This window comes from Diorhabda carinulata, chromosome 6 (genome assembly GCF_026250575.1).
Source record: "Diorhabda carinulata isolate Delta chromosome 6, icDioCari1.1, whole genome shotgun sequence".
Classification (NCBI taxonomy): domain Eukaryota; kingdom Metazoa; phylum Arthropoda; class Insecta; order Coleoptera; family Chrysomelidae; genus Diorhabda; species Diorhabda carinulata.
This window is the reverse complement of record NC_079465.1, coordinates 31,087,525-31,102,946: the sequence shown is the minus strand read 5'-3', so window position 1 is coordinate 31,102,946 and position 15,422 is coordinate 31,087,525. Positions and strand designations below refer to the sequence as shown.

At 29.2% G+C, this 15,422-nt stretch overlaps 2 protein-coding genes across 3 annotated transcripts; both read left to right on the top strand.

Moving 5' to 3' along the window:
* The first annotated feature begins 254 nt into the window (after positions 1 to 254).
* LOC130895590 (transmembrane protein 208) lies at positions 255 to 1,153 on the top strand. Its single transcript, XM_057802965.1, has 4 exons — positions 255 to 393; positions 454 to 603; positions 660 to 796; positions 850 to 1,153. Exons 1-4 carry the CDS (start codon positions 388 to 390, stop codon positions 1,073 to 1,075), a joined length of 519 nt encoding a protein of 172 aa, XP_057658948.1. The 5' UTR covers positions 255 to 387; the 3' UTR covers positions 1,076 to 1,153.
* Positions 1,154 to 5,153: 4,000 nt separating this feature from the next.
* LOC130895588 (clavesin-2-like) lies at positions 5,154 to 13,061 on the top strand. 2 transcript variants are annotated; one of them, XM_057802963.1, is made up of 7 exons: positions 5,154 to 5,214; positions 9,488 to 9,704; positions 11,021 to 11,180; positions 11,239 to 11,300; positions 11,569 to 11,762; positions 12,035 to 12,151; positions 12,208 to 13,061. In XM_057802963.1, the coding sequence occupies exons 2-7, from the start codon at positions 9,488 to 9,490 to the stop codon at positions 12,466 to 12,468; spliced, it is 1,011 nt and encodes a 336-aa protein (XP_057658946.1). In that variant the 5' UTR covers positions 5,154 to 5,214; the 3' UTR covers positions 12,469 to 13,061. The 2 variants fall into 2 exon arrangements, with proteins under 2 accessions (XP_057658946.1, XP_057658947.1); XM_057802964.1 differs by lacking the exon at positions 5,154 to 5,214 and adding an exon at positions 6,914 to 7,326 and having other exon boundaries at positions 12,208 to 13,055.
* The last annotated feature ends 2,361 nt before the right edge of the window (positions 13,062 to 15,422 follow it).

Sequence of the window (15,422 nt, the reverse complement as noted above, 5' to 3'; positions counted from 1 at the left end):
GTTTGAGAGGATCACAGAGCTAAAAAGCCGGAGAAGAAATGACAAAAAAATGATGGCGTAAATTATAAGGCAAAATATTTTGTTCAATATTTATATACAAAATTGAAAGCAAACAATTATTTCAAAGTTATTGATCAATATTTTGAAATGATCAGTTTAATATATAAGATTCTATCTCCTGCTTGCCAGAGCGCTCCTATTGAATATGCTATTGTTGCAACGAAACTCTAGTCTATGTGGTAGTCTATGCTTGATATAACCAAAATCAAAATAAATGTGAAATGAGTGAAAAGTTCCAACGTGGAATGTTGAATAGAGAATTTTTAATTATATTATGAATTAAACTTTTAACAATTTTTGGTCTTATCGTTATTAAATATAATCAAAATGGCCGTAAGTATTTTTTCTTCATAAAAATACTAATATAGGGGGAAAATAATTATTTTATTACAGCCACAACAAAAAGGTAAACAAGGTACTAAAGGTGCGAAGCAAATTGCCGAAGAAAATGTATCTACGTTAAAATTTTACAGAAATATGGCAGTATCAGCAAATGCCGTTTCATTATTAATTCTGTATTTCTATAATTCAACTATAAGTATAGTGAGTTTTACGAAATGTTTGTGTATTTTTATAAAAATTATTTAATTACTTTTTAGGTTTTATATTTGTTTTCATGTTTAATTTATATAGGATGTTATCAATTTATGGCGTATATGGCTAAACCCAAATACACACAAACCGGACAGCTGTTAGATAGCGGTGTCGATTTAAATATGGAAGGAGGAATAGCGGAGTAAATTCTAACAATTAGTTTCCATATATTTCGAATAATATTTGAAATTTCAGGCACGTAAAAGACATAATCATCCTAACTGCTGGTTGTCAATTACTATCCTCTCTTATTTCTAATTACTTTTGGTACTTGTGGTTAGCGGTACCGTGTAGAGGTGGTTGGATATTATGGAAAAACATCTTACAACCATATTTTATACAACCTGATTCGGGCGAACCAGAAGTTAACGAAAAGAAACAGAAGAAATTGGAAAGAAAAATGAAAAGAATGCAGAGATGATTTTAAATAATGTTTATCAATTAACTCGGGTAAATGGTAAACAATTGTTTATTTAAAAAATAAAAATTATGAAAAGTGTTTTGGTATTGTTTTTTCATTTAAATCTGTGATTTGACACAAATGACCATATCATAAAATCCCCAATCAAGACTCACTCTGTATTATACTGAAATATTGTAAACAAAAAATAAAATTCAATAGATACATTTCAGTAAATTACTAATTTTGTTAGTCCATATTCGAGTCTCGCACTGTATGTACATAAAACTTTGACATTAAGCTTACACAGATTATCTTTGTTTAGATAGGTCATTAAAATATTATTTCTTGGAACTAAACTGGCGCCACCTAGTTTAGTAAACAATGTAGTTTCTTAAGTCACATCTAGCCAGTTTAAATTTTACTAATGGCGCGAAATTTAAATGTTTTTTCTCTCAGAAATATGCATATTTTTGCTTTAATTGAATTTCCAAGATTTCTGGCCGTTCCAGATTCATCTACAAATATAATAGAATTCAAAATAACATCGCCTGTCCCATAAAATCATACTTTTTTACTGGTGTAATGCTGATTGCCATCAACTGATCTAAAGTAATTATTATTTTTATATCTTCACTGAACTCTTCAAAATTGTAATGAATAATTACTCGAAGAAATATTTTTTCTGATATTTTGTTATTATAAGACTTAAATAAACAACGAAAAAATACATAATTCTAAAGGATGTCTAGATTTAATATAGGTTATGTTAGTTGCTTACATCTGATTTAAATTTTATAGTTTTATTCCAAGGTTTTGGGAACATTTCGAATCCTGTGAGAAATTGAAAACTCTATTTATTTAATTATCAAACTCAAGTTTATAAAATTATTATATAACAAATTGACAAAATATTTTGTATTCACATTAAACTTTAATTTAGGTAAGTAATGCTGGTTGCCTATTATCAAAGGGATTCTCTCAAAAATTGAAATATCTTTTTCTAATATTTTATTAAATGATGAATGAAATCTCAATATTTTTTTGCTATTCAGCAATAAATCATGCCAGATAATAATTAATAAAGATGAAAGTATATTTCAAGACATCCATCAATTTCATTTTACTATAATTGAAACGAGCTAATGGTATTGAATAACATACATATAATCAAATAAAGTTTAAGAAGTGAACAGTGCGAAACAAATTACTTCCAATTAGGTACATCGTGAAATAAAATCAAAATGTGATTTTTAGAAATAAAACTTATGTGAATAAGAAAGAATTAAACGGTTTAAATATTTAAATCGTATATTTGTGTATGGAAAAAACCTTAAAATATTCAAAATAATAACCAGACTGGTCTTTGGTTGATAATTTATACCTACAATGTCAATGACATTCTTTCACGTTAACCTTGTTAATATTTAAAGATAAAATAATAATAATAATAAATAAGGACGACGTTAAAAGGAAACTGGAATGATTTCAGTCGATTCGAATACAAAGTTCAATACATAACGAACTTTAATTAATAATTAAGACATCCTGTATATAAATCGTGTCGAAATTAATTTGTTAAATTTGTTTAGAAAACGTCTAGCGTTCATGTACATTTTATTTGAGTGTATTTTGTTAGTATACGTGATGTAATCGAGGAGAGTAATAATTATACAAAAGAAAAAAATATGAAATGGATGTGATCGTTTACGAGAGCGACGTAACTGGAAAAAAGTGGGTCATTTCTCCAAGTGCTACGCACACGTACACGTACGAAAGTCGAGGAAATAAATTTAAACAAAAACTACGATGATATAACAACAATTATAGTAGTTGTTGCAACATGATTTTGTTTATTCTTTTTCTTCAATCGACCTTCGGGATTACCGCTCCGTATATTTTATATACGGGGAAAATTCGAGAGTTAGTGAAAATGGTGTCGAGTTATAGGTTTATAAAGTTGCGAAACCAACGTTGTTAATCGAGTCACCGTATAACTGAGAGATATTTTTAAATTTTTGTTAAAGAATTATTTGTTTATTCTAGGAAGTAACCGAACTTGTTTTCTTTATAAATTTCCATACCTCGAAAGAAGTTGAAACGACGCAACCATCGTTGGCCTCTGATTCTGGTTCCAATACTCGTTTAACCACATTAAGGTCGATAATGAAGGCCGACAAGTGGTGAATTATTTTGAATTAGGATAATCGGGAAATCGAATTTTTATTCGCATTAAAAATTCAATGTTTGAACGTAACATTTTTGTCGATTTGTCACGGTAGATGTCGTATTTATCAAATTTCCATTGTTTCAATTTTCAAAAAGACGAGAAACAGCCGAATGGAACGAAAAAGTTCGAAATTTGTTGGTTTAGAGGACGCGGACTAACCTTCCAACCAAAATTGATTTCAATTGTCAAATGATTGTGCACTTTTTTCCATTGTAAAGTATTGAGCCCTTAACTTATTCTGAACGCGGAGCCGCTAAATGGATATGTCTTTTATACAATGCGGAACAGCCGAATGAAACGAAAAAATTCGAAATTTGTTTATAAATTGTCGAAAACCTTGAACCGTTGTCTGTTTTTCAAAATTTTTGAGAAAGCGTGTAACCTTAATCGTCTTCTTGAAGCGTTTGCTGATTCAGAGGACGCGGACTAACCTTCCACCCAAATTTGATTTCAATTGTCAAATGATTGTGCACTTTTTTCCATTGTAAAGTATTGAGCCCTTAACTAATTCTGAACGCGGAGCCGCTAAATGGATATGTCTTTTATACAATGCGGAACAGCCGAATGGAACGAAAAAGTTCGAAATTTGTTTATAAATTGTCGAAAACCTTGAACCGTTGTCTATTTTTCAAAATTTTTGAGAAAGCGTGTAACCTTCATCGTCTTCTTGAAGCGTTTGCTGATTCAGAGGACGCGGACTAACCTTCCACCCAAATTTGATTTCAATTGTCAAATGATTGTGCACTTTTTTCCATTGTAAAGTATTGAGCCCTTAACTAATTCTGAACGCGGAGCCGCTAAATGGATATGTCTTTTATACAATGCGGAACAGCCGAATGGAACGAAAAAGTTCGAAATTTGTTTATAAATTGTCGAAAATCTTGAACCGTTGTCTGTTTTTCAAAATTTTTGAGAAAGCGTGTAACCTTAATCGTCTTCTTGAAGCGTTTGCCGATTCAGAGGACGCGGACTAACCTTCCACCCAAATTTGATTTCAATTGTCAAATGATTGTGCACTTTTTTCCATTGTAAAGTATTGAGCCCTTAACTAATTCTGAGCGCGGAGCCGCTAAATGGATATCTGTGTAACGATCTTTCTAAAATTGAAGAAGCGTGCTTAGGAATTAGGCAAAAGGATTCAAAATTGATTTAGGAAGTAATAGTCAATACTACGAATCTTTAAAAAAAATCCCGGCAGTTTTTAGTTTGATTAAATATATAAAAGCGTTTTTTTTGTAGTTTGAAGATTTGCTCAAACCACCACACGTACTCCAGAAGGGATATGTGACTCGATAAGGGCATAATAAATCGTCGTAACGACCCTTACAAGTTAACTTCTGCTGGTAAACCATACGAGAGGTATTCCTTTGAAATCGTAGTACACCAAAATATCTGAAAGATATAAATCAAAGCAGTTCGTAAAGAAAAAGAATCCCGAAGGAAATATGCAAAAGACGTTGATCGTTTTTGGCGAAATTTGAAACGAAACGTGTATTATTAAGGTCGGGAATCAACTATATTATTCAAAAATAAAAATTAGTGAAGCAATCAGACTGACGGGTGTTGATTCAGTTGTATAAAATACAACAAACGGATTTCTACGTTTTTTTTTGTTCCCAGACCGTTCGATCTATTTTATTCTGTTGTACTAAATCAGTTTTACGTAATTTCCAATTATTTTTTCCACTTTTTTGTACACAATTGTTTGTGCAATGATATGATAGTGAAAGTTTTATATTTTAAATATTGTGCAGTTTGCTTCGATGATCTTGTTTAAATAAATATGTTTATTGTTGATTAATTATCACGTAATTTAACTATGTAGAACTCGATTGCGGTGGGGATATTCTGTTCGGTGGTTTGGTATTCGTCTTTCTTTTAGTGCAAGTTGTTGGGTTGTCGGTGGGTGAACTTGTTTGAAACAGCAACGGTAAGTTTTATATTCGCGATTCCTTTAATAATATATACTTTCGAATTTACCCTGTAGCACGTAGGTTGTTGACTTTAGACCAGCCAAAACCACGTGTTAAAATATATGATGTGGATTCTAATGATTATCCATAAAGTTTGTTACGAAATTTTGAATTTATTTTGAGTCTTGAATAATTTGATTCGATAATTTTTTCGGAAAAAAAATTGTTTTAAAATTTCGAAAAATATGTTTTGTTGAAATGTCAATCGAAAAAAATGATTTCTAAAAATAGATTTTTTAAATTTTCGAAATAGTTTATTGCAAAAATTATATTTTTAAGGAATTTTTTGACATTTTCTCTATAGGGCTGGAAAGAAAAAAAATTATTTTCTTTATATATTATTTAATAAAAATTTAGTGCTTCGTTTCGAATTTCAAACAGATTCAAATTAATAATAATATTAATAAAAATAAATTAAAATACTTATGGTCAATTTATTCTTTTTTTTATTATTTTTTACTCACTAAAGAGATTTGTAAATTTTTTTCCCAAAAAAGTATTTTTTTGTTTAAACATTTAGAACATGTATCTTGAAAATTTTTGGAAAAATATAAGTAAATATTTTCAAAAAAAAATTATAGTAATTATAATTCGGAATTAAATTAAATTAAAAAATAAAAAAAAAACACGTTTTAATTTATTTTTTATATATTTTTTAAAATTACAATTAACTGATTTATAAATTTCAATTATTTATTGCAAATATCTCGTTTTATAATGCAAATACGTCAAAAGGGATCTACAACAATTTGATAGGTAATTTTTTTCTCCACAAATTTTATTCAAATTTTTTTTTCATATTTCTCAATATGTTCGAGATATTTTGAAAAACAAAGTAAATTTCAATTTTCATTATTTTATACCCCCTTTTTTCAATTCAAATTATCATTTTTTATAACTAATTAAAGATATAAGTTTGTTTTTTGTGTGATGATTCTAACCTATATTGTAACCGATACACATAACCTCAATTGGATATTTTTATACAAACAATCGACAATTTTAACGTTCAATCTGAATATTGTCATAAAAATGATAAACGTTTAATGACTTCTTAATTCTATCTCATAAAAAACACGATAATTTATTATTATTTTTTTATAGAAATCAGTAAAATTCCTCTAATTAACATTTTTCCCAAAATTATGTCGTCGCATATATTTTTTTAAACGACGTCATCTGAAATTTGTTCGTTCTGTATCCGTTTACGTACCGAAATTTGCGTTTCGAGTGTTCCATGCAGTGAAAGTGACAGTTCCGTATTGCAGAACACTTCCGGTACGTTCTAGAGCGACTCTAGCCACTTCAATGTTGACAGTTGACAGTTTGACTTCGATGATTTTGTATAATCTTAACAAAATATATAATTCTAACCACTTTATAATTATATCCGAGTGAAGTATTTATAATAAGAAACAAAAATGACAAAAACGATAGAAATTACGTTATAAATATAAGTTGAAGATGATTATTATTATGGTAAATAACGAAACTAAAATCATTTGATAAACCTGTTGACAAATCAATCAATTGACGTGAAAAAAAAGTCATTCATCTCTACCCACAACAACTACTTCAAATCATCAACACTTTCAATAGATTAAGTCGTATGGAAATGACTACGAGTACGATCGAAGTTTATTTATTTAAAATACAATTTTTAGACGACGTCATCTGGAATTTGTTCGTTCTGTATTCAATTACATATCGAAAGTTGCGTTTCGAGTGTTCCATGTTGTGAAAGTGACACTGCAAAACACTTCCGGAACGTTCTGAAGCGACTCTAGCCACTTCAATGTTGACAGTTGACAATTGACAGTTTCACTTCGATGATTTTGCATAATTTTTTAATTTTCTGAAATTATTTTGTTTTATCCGAGGTATTGTCTAAATTAATGAATAACAATGAATGATGATGATTTTTCACTACGGAATTATCTTCTTAATCGATTCTACATATTTTTATTTTACAAAAAGCTGCAAGTGAATAATAAGTACAATCAAATCATGACATACATACTGATTTGTTAAATTGTATAATAGCGAAAGTATTTAAAATCAAGTTCAAGGTGGGTATCGTCGTTTATTGACCTTTAATTTGAAATATAATCTTGGAAAAAACTACAAACTTACTCGAAATTAACTAACAAAATTGATTTTTTTTAAAAATGAGTTTCTTATATACGTTTTTCACATTAAGAAGACGATGATTTCATGATATACAAGATTACAAAGCTACAACTCGGAATTTTCTTATGGGAAACAGTGTGGAGATCTAGAAGGTTCAAAAGAACCGTAGACACTTCGGGGAAATTAAAACTACTAGAGATTCATCTAATTAATTATCTGGCCGAACAAAGAAATCGCAAATATATTTATTTTTCACGTAATTTCCCTTTTTAGACCCATACACTTTTCCCAGCGACGTTTAATAAGTTCGATACCCGTCAAGGTCCTCAAAATAGCCATTAAATCTTCATCGTTCGAAAATATTTGACCACCGAACCGTTTCTTCAAAACTGGGTACGGAAAATACTCCAAGGGGGCTAAATCTTGCGAATATGGTGCAAGGGGTAGCAATCCAAACTTTGATTCATCAATTTTCTTGATGAAATAACATTTTCTTTACCGCATTCGGCCTTTTTTTGTTCGCTCAAACGTTGCAGTAAGTCCGCGTAACACCCACCATTGATAGTTAATGGAAATTATCCCAAAAACCTTTTTGATTTCAATGTTTTTGTTCTGGATGTGAAGTTACGTAGGAAACTCGATGGAAACATCTTCACGGTGTTGTTTTTGTTCCATTTCATCTTGCGCACAGCTTCTTCGTGCCTAAATTTTCCATGTACCGAGCTTTTTGAAATGCCTCCGCCGTCTGCTAGCAGTTGACGATCATCAGAAGGATTTTCCTGGAGTCGTCACCTCATTTGGTCTTCGAAGGTCGTACGGTCTCGTCTAAACTTTGCTACGCAGTATTTTACTGTTTATAACATAAAACACCTTGTATACTGTTAATTCTAAATGCTTATTTTTCTTATTTTCATATTATAAATAAATAATTGAATATTTTATTCTTATTTGCGAATCATTTCGTTAGAAAAATGTTAATTATTAAAAACATTTGGGGTATTTCAAAGGTTATTACTGTATTTGACCTTGTTTAAATTTTGGTTTTCGCACGTATTACTAAGAATTATTATTCAAATCAAAATTTTGTTCATAACCTTGCTATAGCTTTACAAGAAATATAGTATAATAAAAACAATTTCATTGTGGTATAAATATAAATAAATAAAAATAAAATATAATCGACTTTTCATCCGGTAAAACGGTTTGTAAAAAATTTTATTCACAAAAAACAAAATAAATTACAATTTTATAAATACTAAATGAGTTTAATTAATATTAATGGTCGAATTTAACAAAACTAATTAACAAAAATCCTTATTCATATTAAAATTAACGCTGAAGTTTTATTCTACATAAAAAAATCGGTATTTTTTTTTGTTTGAAATGGTTATTTTTAATCCTAAAGTGTTTACAGCTTTTTTTACTCACCAGATGTGAATCTTGTGCACCTGCAGAATTTGTACAAAGCAGGATCGTTAATCTTTCCTTGTCGTGACATTTTTCATTTCTAAATATTGAATATTTTATCAAGAAAACATTTGATAAAAAGTTAAAAACGTCATTAGGGTCGTATCCATTTAATAAACTCTTAATTCCGTGCAAACTTCTTCTAGTTTATGCCTAACTTGTTTTATTTTACTTTCACCTTGAGATGTACGAAAAAATGACGACATGTATCTAGTATATAATATCCACTATGTTGAGAAATGTTACAGAAGAATGTAATACCGGATTCTTTTATTATTTTTATGTACATTAATCAGACGAAGTTAGCACACCCTGTATACTAGATGATAATTTGTAAATGCGGTAAATTGAAATAAAAAATCGACCTGTTTAAACGAGTTCAAACCGCCTCTATGCTTACGTCCAGTTTTGGAGTAGTTCAGATTCCAAATTATATAATATAAGGTGTGTCATTTATGTTGAAGAAAGTGTGTTATGGAATTATACAAAAATGTCGATGTCGGGTTTATTTACGTAACGAATTATACCATTATACTCTTAGTTTTATATAAAATTTAGAAAAAATCACGTTTGATGAGAATTTTTCAATATACGAGACTCATTTATAAACCCTGTATATTTGTTAAATTCTAGATGACTACCAAATCAGAACTAATAATGATGGATACCTGGACGGATCGCTGTAATTTCAATATTCGCGACAACAAATTTTTCAATAGGAAATTGAAAAAAGAATTATTCGAAATTGCCAGCAAAGAATTGAGGGAAAACGAAAACGCCAGAAAGGAATGCGTCGCTCATTTACGCAATTGGGTTAATCAACATCCCGATATAGAGAATTGCCTAACTGGTAAGATAACAAACCGTATAAATTCACATTTTTCCCTCGTATAATAACGTATGTGTGACATATGTAACTCGTTCAACAACTAACCGACTTTATGCGCCACATTACCCTCAGGGTTAATATTTAGCTGAACATTTGTCCCATATAAAAATCCCCGTACCCTCCATCATGTAAAACATAAATATAATCTTTGATTTTTTTCGTTTTCAATCCAACGTATGCAATTTGTTCAACATAAACAACGTTTCTTATTGATTTGACATAGTAAAGTAGAGTATGCAACACATTTAACAACTACCACGTTTCTTATTGATTTGACATTGAGTAGAGAAGAGTATGCAACACATTTAACATCTACCACGTTTCTTATTGGTTTGATATTGTAGAGTAAAGTATGCAACACATTTAACAACTACCACGTTTCTTATATAATCCAAAAGTACTGTTTTACGTGTCATACATATAAATGCATTCGATACAAAAGATATTCAAATTAATTAGTAATATTAATCATCATGATTTACTGTAATCTCGAATAGAAATTTCAAAAGACACAATTAATGGCTTTGTTTTTTCTCAAACTTCATTTTACTTATTCTACACTAAAAAAAAAAGATTATTGCTTAAATTTTATGACCTACTTTAAGTTATTAATTAAAAAATCGTGATTGTTTAGGATGTTTGTTTATTGGACGTTAGCATTTTAAATCAAAACATATCATTTATCGATTTTATGAAAATATATTTCTCGTGAAGTAATATATGATTAGATAAAATGCACTTTCTTTTCCCATATTACGTCATTTGCATGCAAATATTCATTGAGTCACTAATATTGAGAAATATGGAACATTATTTTACGTAACAGTCGATTATTTAATAAATATAAAACGTTTTTAAATAATTAATAACACATCACTCAATATAATCGTGTGATTAACTAAGAAAAATACATCTCTAACTTCTCGATACCGTGTTTGTAGAAAAATTTGTCAAATTAGACTTCAGTTTCATCAATTACTTCTTCATTTGATCTAAATTTGTTAGCAGCGAACGTTGTTTTTAAAACAGTAGTCACTGGGGACCAGATCTGGACTATACGGTGGATTAGTACTCAATGGCGGCGCCATCTGTGTGCCAAATTTAGAAAGAAACATTCTAATATTGAAACACAGATTATACAAGCAACTACCGCCATCTCTAGGTCAAGCCTGGTACTTCTGGGACTATTTTGTTGAATTTGTTATACAATAACGATTATTTTTATTATGAGAATAAACTATTAAAATGTATTGAATAAGGATGATTTATTTTTTCAGATGACAGCTTCTTGCTGCGTTTTCTTCGCGTGAAAAAGTTCAGTTTAAGTATGACAGAACAAATTTTATTGAAATATCTCAATTTCCGTAAAAGGTTCAAGCATTTCATGTACAATATGGATTGTTTGGATAGAAACGTTTCCGAAATTATCGGTGATGGGTTAGTTTTATTTCCAATTTGAATTTTACGATCCTTTTTATATATATATTTTTTGTAGATTTTTATTCGTTAGTCCATTTAGAGATTCTTTCGGTAGAAGAGTCATCATTTATGATATTGGTAAGTGTAGAATAAAGAAAAAAAATAGGAAATTCAATGGTGATGAAATGGTTGCCTACCCAGTAGGTTCGCAGCGGGATTTTGATCCGAATAATCAAAACGTCATATGTCAATGAAATAACGTTGCCAGATTTTCATAGTAGTAAGGAAATTAAAGAAATTCGAAAAAATAAGGGTTTATTCGTATTTAATGATATAAAAATTGATATTTGACAATTTTTTGAACGGTTAATTTAATCTTTTCTCCTTTCAAAATGTTTTTTTTCAGGTAAATTCAATTTACATAAATTCAATGGTGTGGATTTGGCTAAAACGTTCGCTTTAACGTACGAAACGTTGTTAGATGATGAAGAAAATCAAATTTTAGGTGTTACACATGTAGCTAATTTAGCCGGTGCTAGTTTGAATTACGTACCTCTATTTACCGCTACAGAATTTGCTATAATGGTGAGGTGGGGCGAGGTAAGTTTATTTTGTAGTTATTATTTTGAAAATTTTCATATATTTCTTGTAGCTTGAGTCAATATTCATAAACATTGAAAAAAATCTCCCCAATTTCGATGCTTTTACCGTTTAACCTCATTGTAACCTAACCTAACATAACCTAACTTAATCTAACGTAACCTAACCTAGGTTTTCTCATCTAAACATCGAGTTAAATTGTTTTTGCCGCGTCTTAGATGGATTTTAAATTAGTCAATAGTCGAGTGAAATGTTTCACTTCTTTTTCGCAGCAATCCATACCGATGAGACACAAACAGATCGACGTGCTGAACATGCCATCGATAGTAAAGTTTGTTTTCGATTTTGCTTTAACGCTCGCAAGTGATAAATTGAAAAGGAGACTTAACGTAAGTAATTTCTAACCTCTTTTTAATTTTTTTTCAACAAATGAATTCCGCTTCAGGTTCATTCGTCTATAGATCAGTTGCATACGAAAGTGAACAGGCGTTGTTTACCCTCGGAACTCGGTGGCGATATTCCATCTAAAGAGATGATTAGATTGTGGAAAGCGGAACTGGAGGGAAAGAGGAAACGCCTCCTTTCTTACGACGACATGAATCTTCTCAGTGATAGAGGAATCATCAGGAGAAGAAAACCGGTGAATTTAGACGAAAACGGAATAAGCGATTTACCGGGAAGTTTTCGAAAATTGGATTTCGATTGATAAAACTATCGAATAGTTTTTATTTTAATTAAATTAGTATGAAATATGTTGAATAGATCGAGTTGAGTTTAGAGAAAATGGCGTCGTGTTGGATGTTTACATATTCCAATCGGCAACGCTGGAACGTAATCTGTCAATAATGTCAATTAGTGGCTACTGTTACGTTGTCGTGTGTTGTAATAAATTCATAAATATTGACAATATTTTGTTTAAATTTGTTAGTTATTTACAATAAAATGGAAATAAAAACACAATCAGGTGTTTGATAACTAATTTTCAAAACAAATTTTTAAGTAATAGTCGGTGTTAATAATTAAAAATTAAGAATTATTTCTATCTCTTTTTATTGCATTGAGATATGTATAAGAACGTGTATTATTATTTATACCTACGAGGTGTAGTCGAAAAATATCAACGTAAAATAAAATTATTCATTATTTTTTGATGGATTCTAATAGGTTAAGATTTTTTTTTTGTATTTTTATCGAATACCACATCATCATCACTAATCCTAGGATTTATATATTCTGTAATGTATCCTTAAAGGACTGTGAATATAATAATTGTACGAATAAATTTACTCAATGAAATAATTGTTTTGTTTTTTCCCAATTTTTAACCTCCACAAACACAGATAACAATAAATGATGAAAATAAGTTGGAATTAATCAAATTTGAAACTATACAAAATGTTTAATTTTGAAATTGACGCCGTTATCTTTAATAATAATAATTTGGTTAAATTTTGATTAGAATTTTATGTGTTTCTTAAACTTTAATCAGACAAAAACGAAACTAATTTTAACGCAAGTTGATATTTTCATAAACGAAGCTCTTGATTGGAAATATCTGGCGACGGTAATAGATTTCGCAATAATTCACACGTTTTATTTTAGAAAGTTGTATCTAATGTTTATTGGATTTTAAACAGAATCAATCGTTAAATAAAACTTTGAATAGTGTCAAATTTAATGGCTCGTCATTAATGATATTTATTTGTTAATTTTGGGAAAATACTATTATTCATAATGGATTTTCGGTAATTACATTCAGAATTGTAGTTTTCTATAACCCAGTTGGCTTTCAAGCTATCGACAAGAAACATCCACTGTAAGTACTTACTATTTATTTTTTTTTTTAATAAAGACCGAGAAATTTTTATTTTATTATACAGGGTGTCCCACGACGAGTTAAAACTATCTGTATATGGCAAAATTTTTACGTTTGGGCCCGTAACTTTGTTATTTTAAATAAAACACCCTGTATATTAATACATTTTTGAAATCTACGTGAAATTTCAGTATACTTTTGTCTGAAAATTTTTTTCGAAAAATGCATACTTTTTGGATTATTAATTTTTTTGTAAAAAAAAATTAACAGTTGCAGACGCTTATAAATTATTTTTTTACGAGGATACCCTTAAAGATATGAAAGTGATTTCTGTTCTGTTGCCTTAGGTGATATCAGGTTTTTGAATGTATATTAAAAAAATTTTCATTTTATACAGGGTGTCCCACGACGAGTTAAAACTATCTGTATATGGCAAAATTTTTACGTTTGGGCCCGTAACTTTGTTATTTTAAATAGAACACACTATATATTAATACATTTTTGAAATCTACGTGAAATTTCAGTAAACTTTTGTCTGAAAATTTTTTTCGAAAAATGCATACTTTTTGGATTATTAATTTTTTTGTAAAAAAAAATTGACAGTTGCAGACGCTTATAAATTATTTTTTTACGAGCATACCCTTAAAGATATTAAAATGATTTCTGTTCTGTTGCCTTAGGTGATATCAGGTTTTTGAATGTATATTAAAAAAATTTTCATTTTATACTGGGTGTCCCATGACGAGTTAAAACTATCTGTATATGGCAAAATTTTTACGTTTGGGCCCGTAACTTTGTTATTTTAAATAAAACACCCTGTATATTAATACATTTTTGAAATCTACGTGAAATTTCAGTATACTTTTGTCTGAAAATTTTTTTCGAAAAATGCATACTTTTTGAGTTATTGATTTTTTTTGTAAAAAATTTCACCCTTGCAGACCTTTACAAATTATTTTTTTACCATGATACTCTTAAAGATATCAAAATGGTTTCTATTCGGTTCCTTTTAACAAGGTCAGACGTATTTGAATCTATGTTGAAAAATTGTTTTTTTTATACAGGGCGTGCATAAAAAGTGTTCAAAGTTTAACTTTATAAATATTTAATTTCTTTATTTTTTTAATTAGAACCACCCAGTTTTTTCTATTTAAAATGCATTTAGGGGTGAAAAATGAGGCAAATTTATGTATACTTTCCTATACCTAGATGAATGCATTAAAATGGAAAAATCCGGGTGGTTCTATTTAAAAAAAAATAAAGAAATTTGATATTTATGTTAAGTTAAACTTTGAACACTTTTTGTACACACCCTGTATGGAAAGAAAAATTTTTCAATATAGATTCAAATACGTTTGACTTTGCTAAAAGCAACTGAATAGGAATCATTTCCATATCTTTAAGGGTATCATCGTAAAAAAATAATTTACTAAGGGTCTGCAAAGGGTAACATTTTTTACAAAAAAATTAATAACTCAAAAATTATGCCGTTTTCGAAAAAAGTTTTTAGACAAAACTATACTAAAATTTTACGTAGATTTCAAAAATGTATTAATATATAGGGTGTTTCATTTAAAATAACAAAGTTACAGTCGATTTCCGGTGCAACCGAAAGTATTTTGCCATATACAGATAGTTTTGACTGGTCGTGGGACACCCTGTATAATTTATAACTTTCATACTAAAATCAACGTTTGTTTTTTGTTGTAAAAACTTAAATACGATTTTGTTTGAAGTATACATGGGATAATATAGAGCTCCAACTATCGAAATTTTTCTCCGCGAAATATAATTCAGATCTACAAGTTTTTTAGACCTTTGGCTTCAATTTTCATCACTTTCCA

What these genes read in the sequence shown, in the direction of transcription:
- LOC130895590 (XM_057802965.1), top strand. An exon ending in ATAATTCAACTATAAGTATA is followed by an intron (nt 604 to 659) that starts GTGAGTTTTACG and finishes ATTACTTTTTAG; the next exon opens with GTTTTATATTTGTTTTCATG. An exon ending in ATGGAAGGAGGAATAGCGGA is followed by an intron (nt 797 to 849) that starts GTAAATTCTAAC and finishes TTGAAATTTCAG; the next exon opens with GCACGTAAAAGACATAATCA.
- LOC130895588 (XM_057802963.1), top strand. Translation starts at nt 9,488, where the DNA reads ATGACTACCAAATCAGAACTAATAATGATGGATACCTGGACGGATCGC. An exon ending in TCCGAAATTATCGGTGATGG is followed by an intron (nt 11,181 to 11,238) that starts GTTAGTTTTATT and finishes TATTTTTTGTAG; the next exon opens with ATTTTTATTCGTTAGTCCAT. An exon ending in AGTCATCATTTATGATATTG is followed by an intron (nt 11,301 to 11,568) that starts GTAAGTGTAGAA and finishes GTTTTTTTTCAG; the next exon opens with GTAAATTCAATTTACATAAA.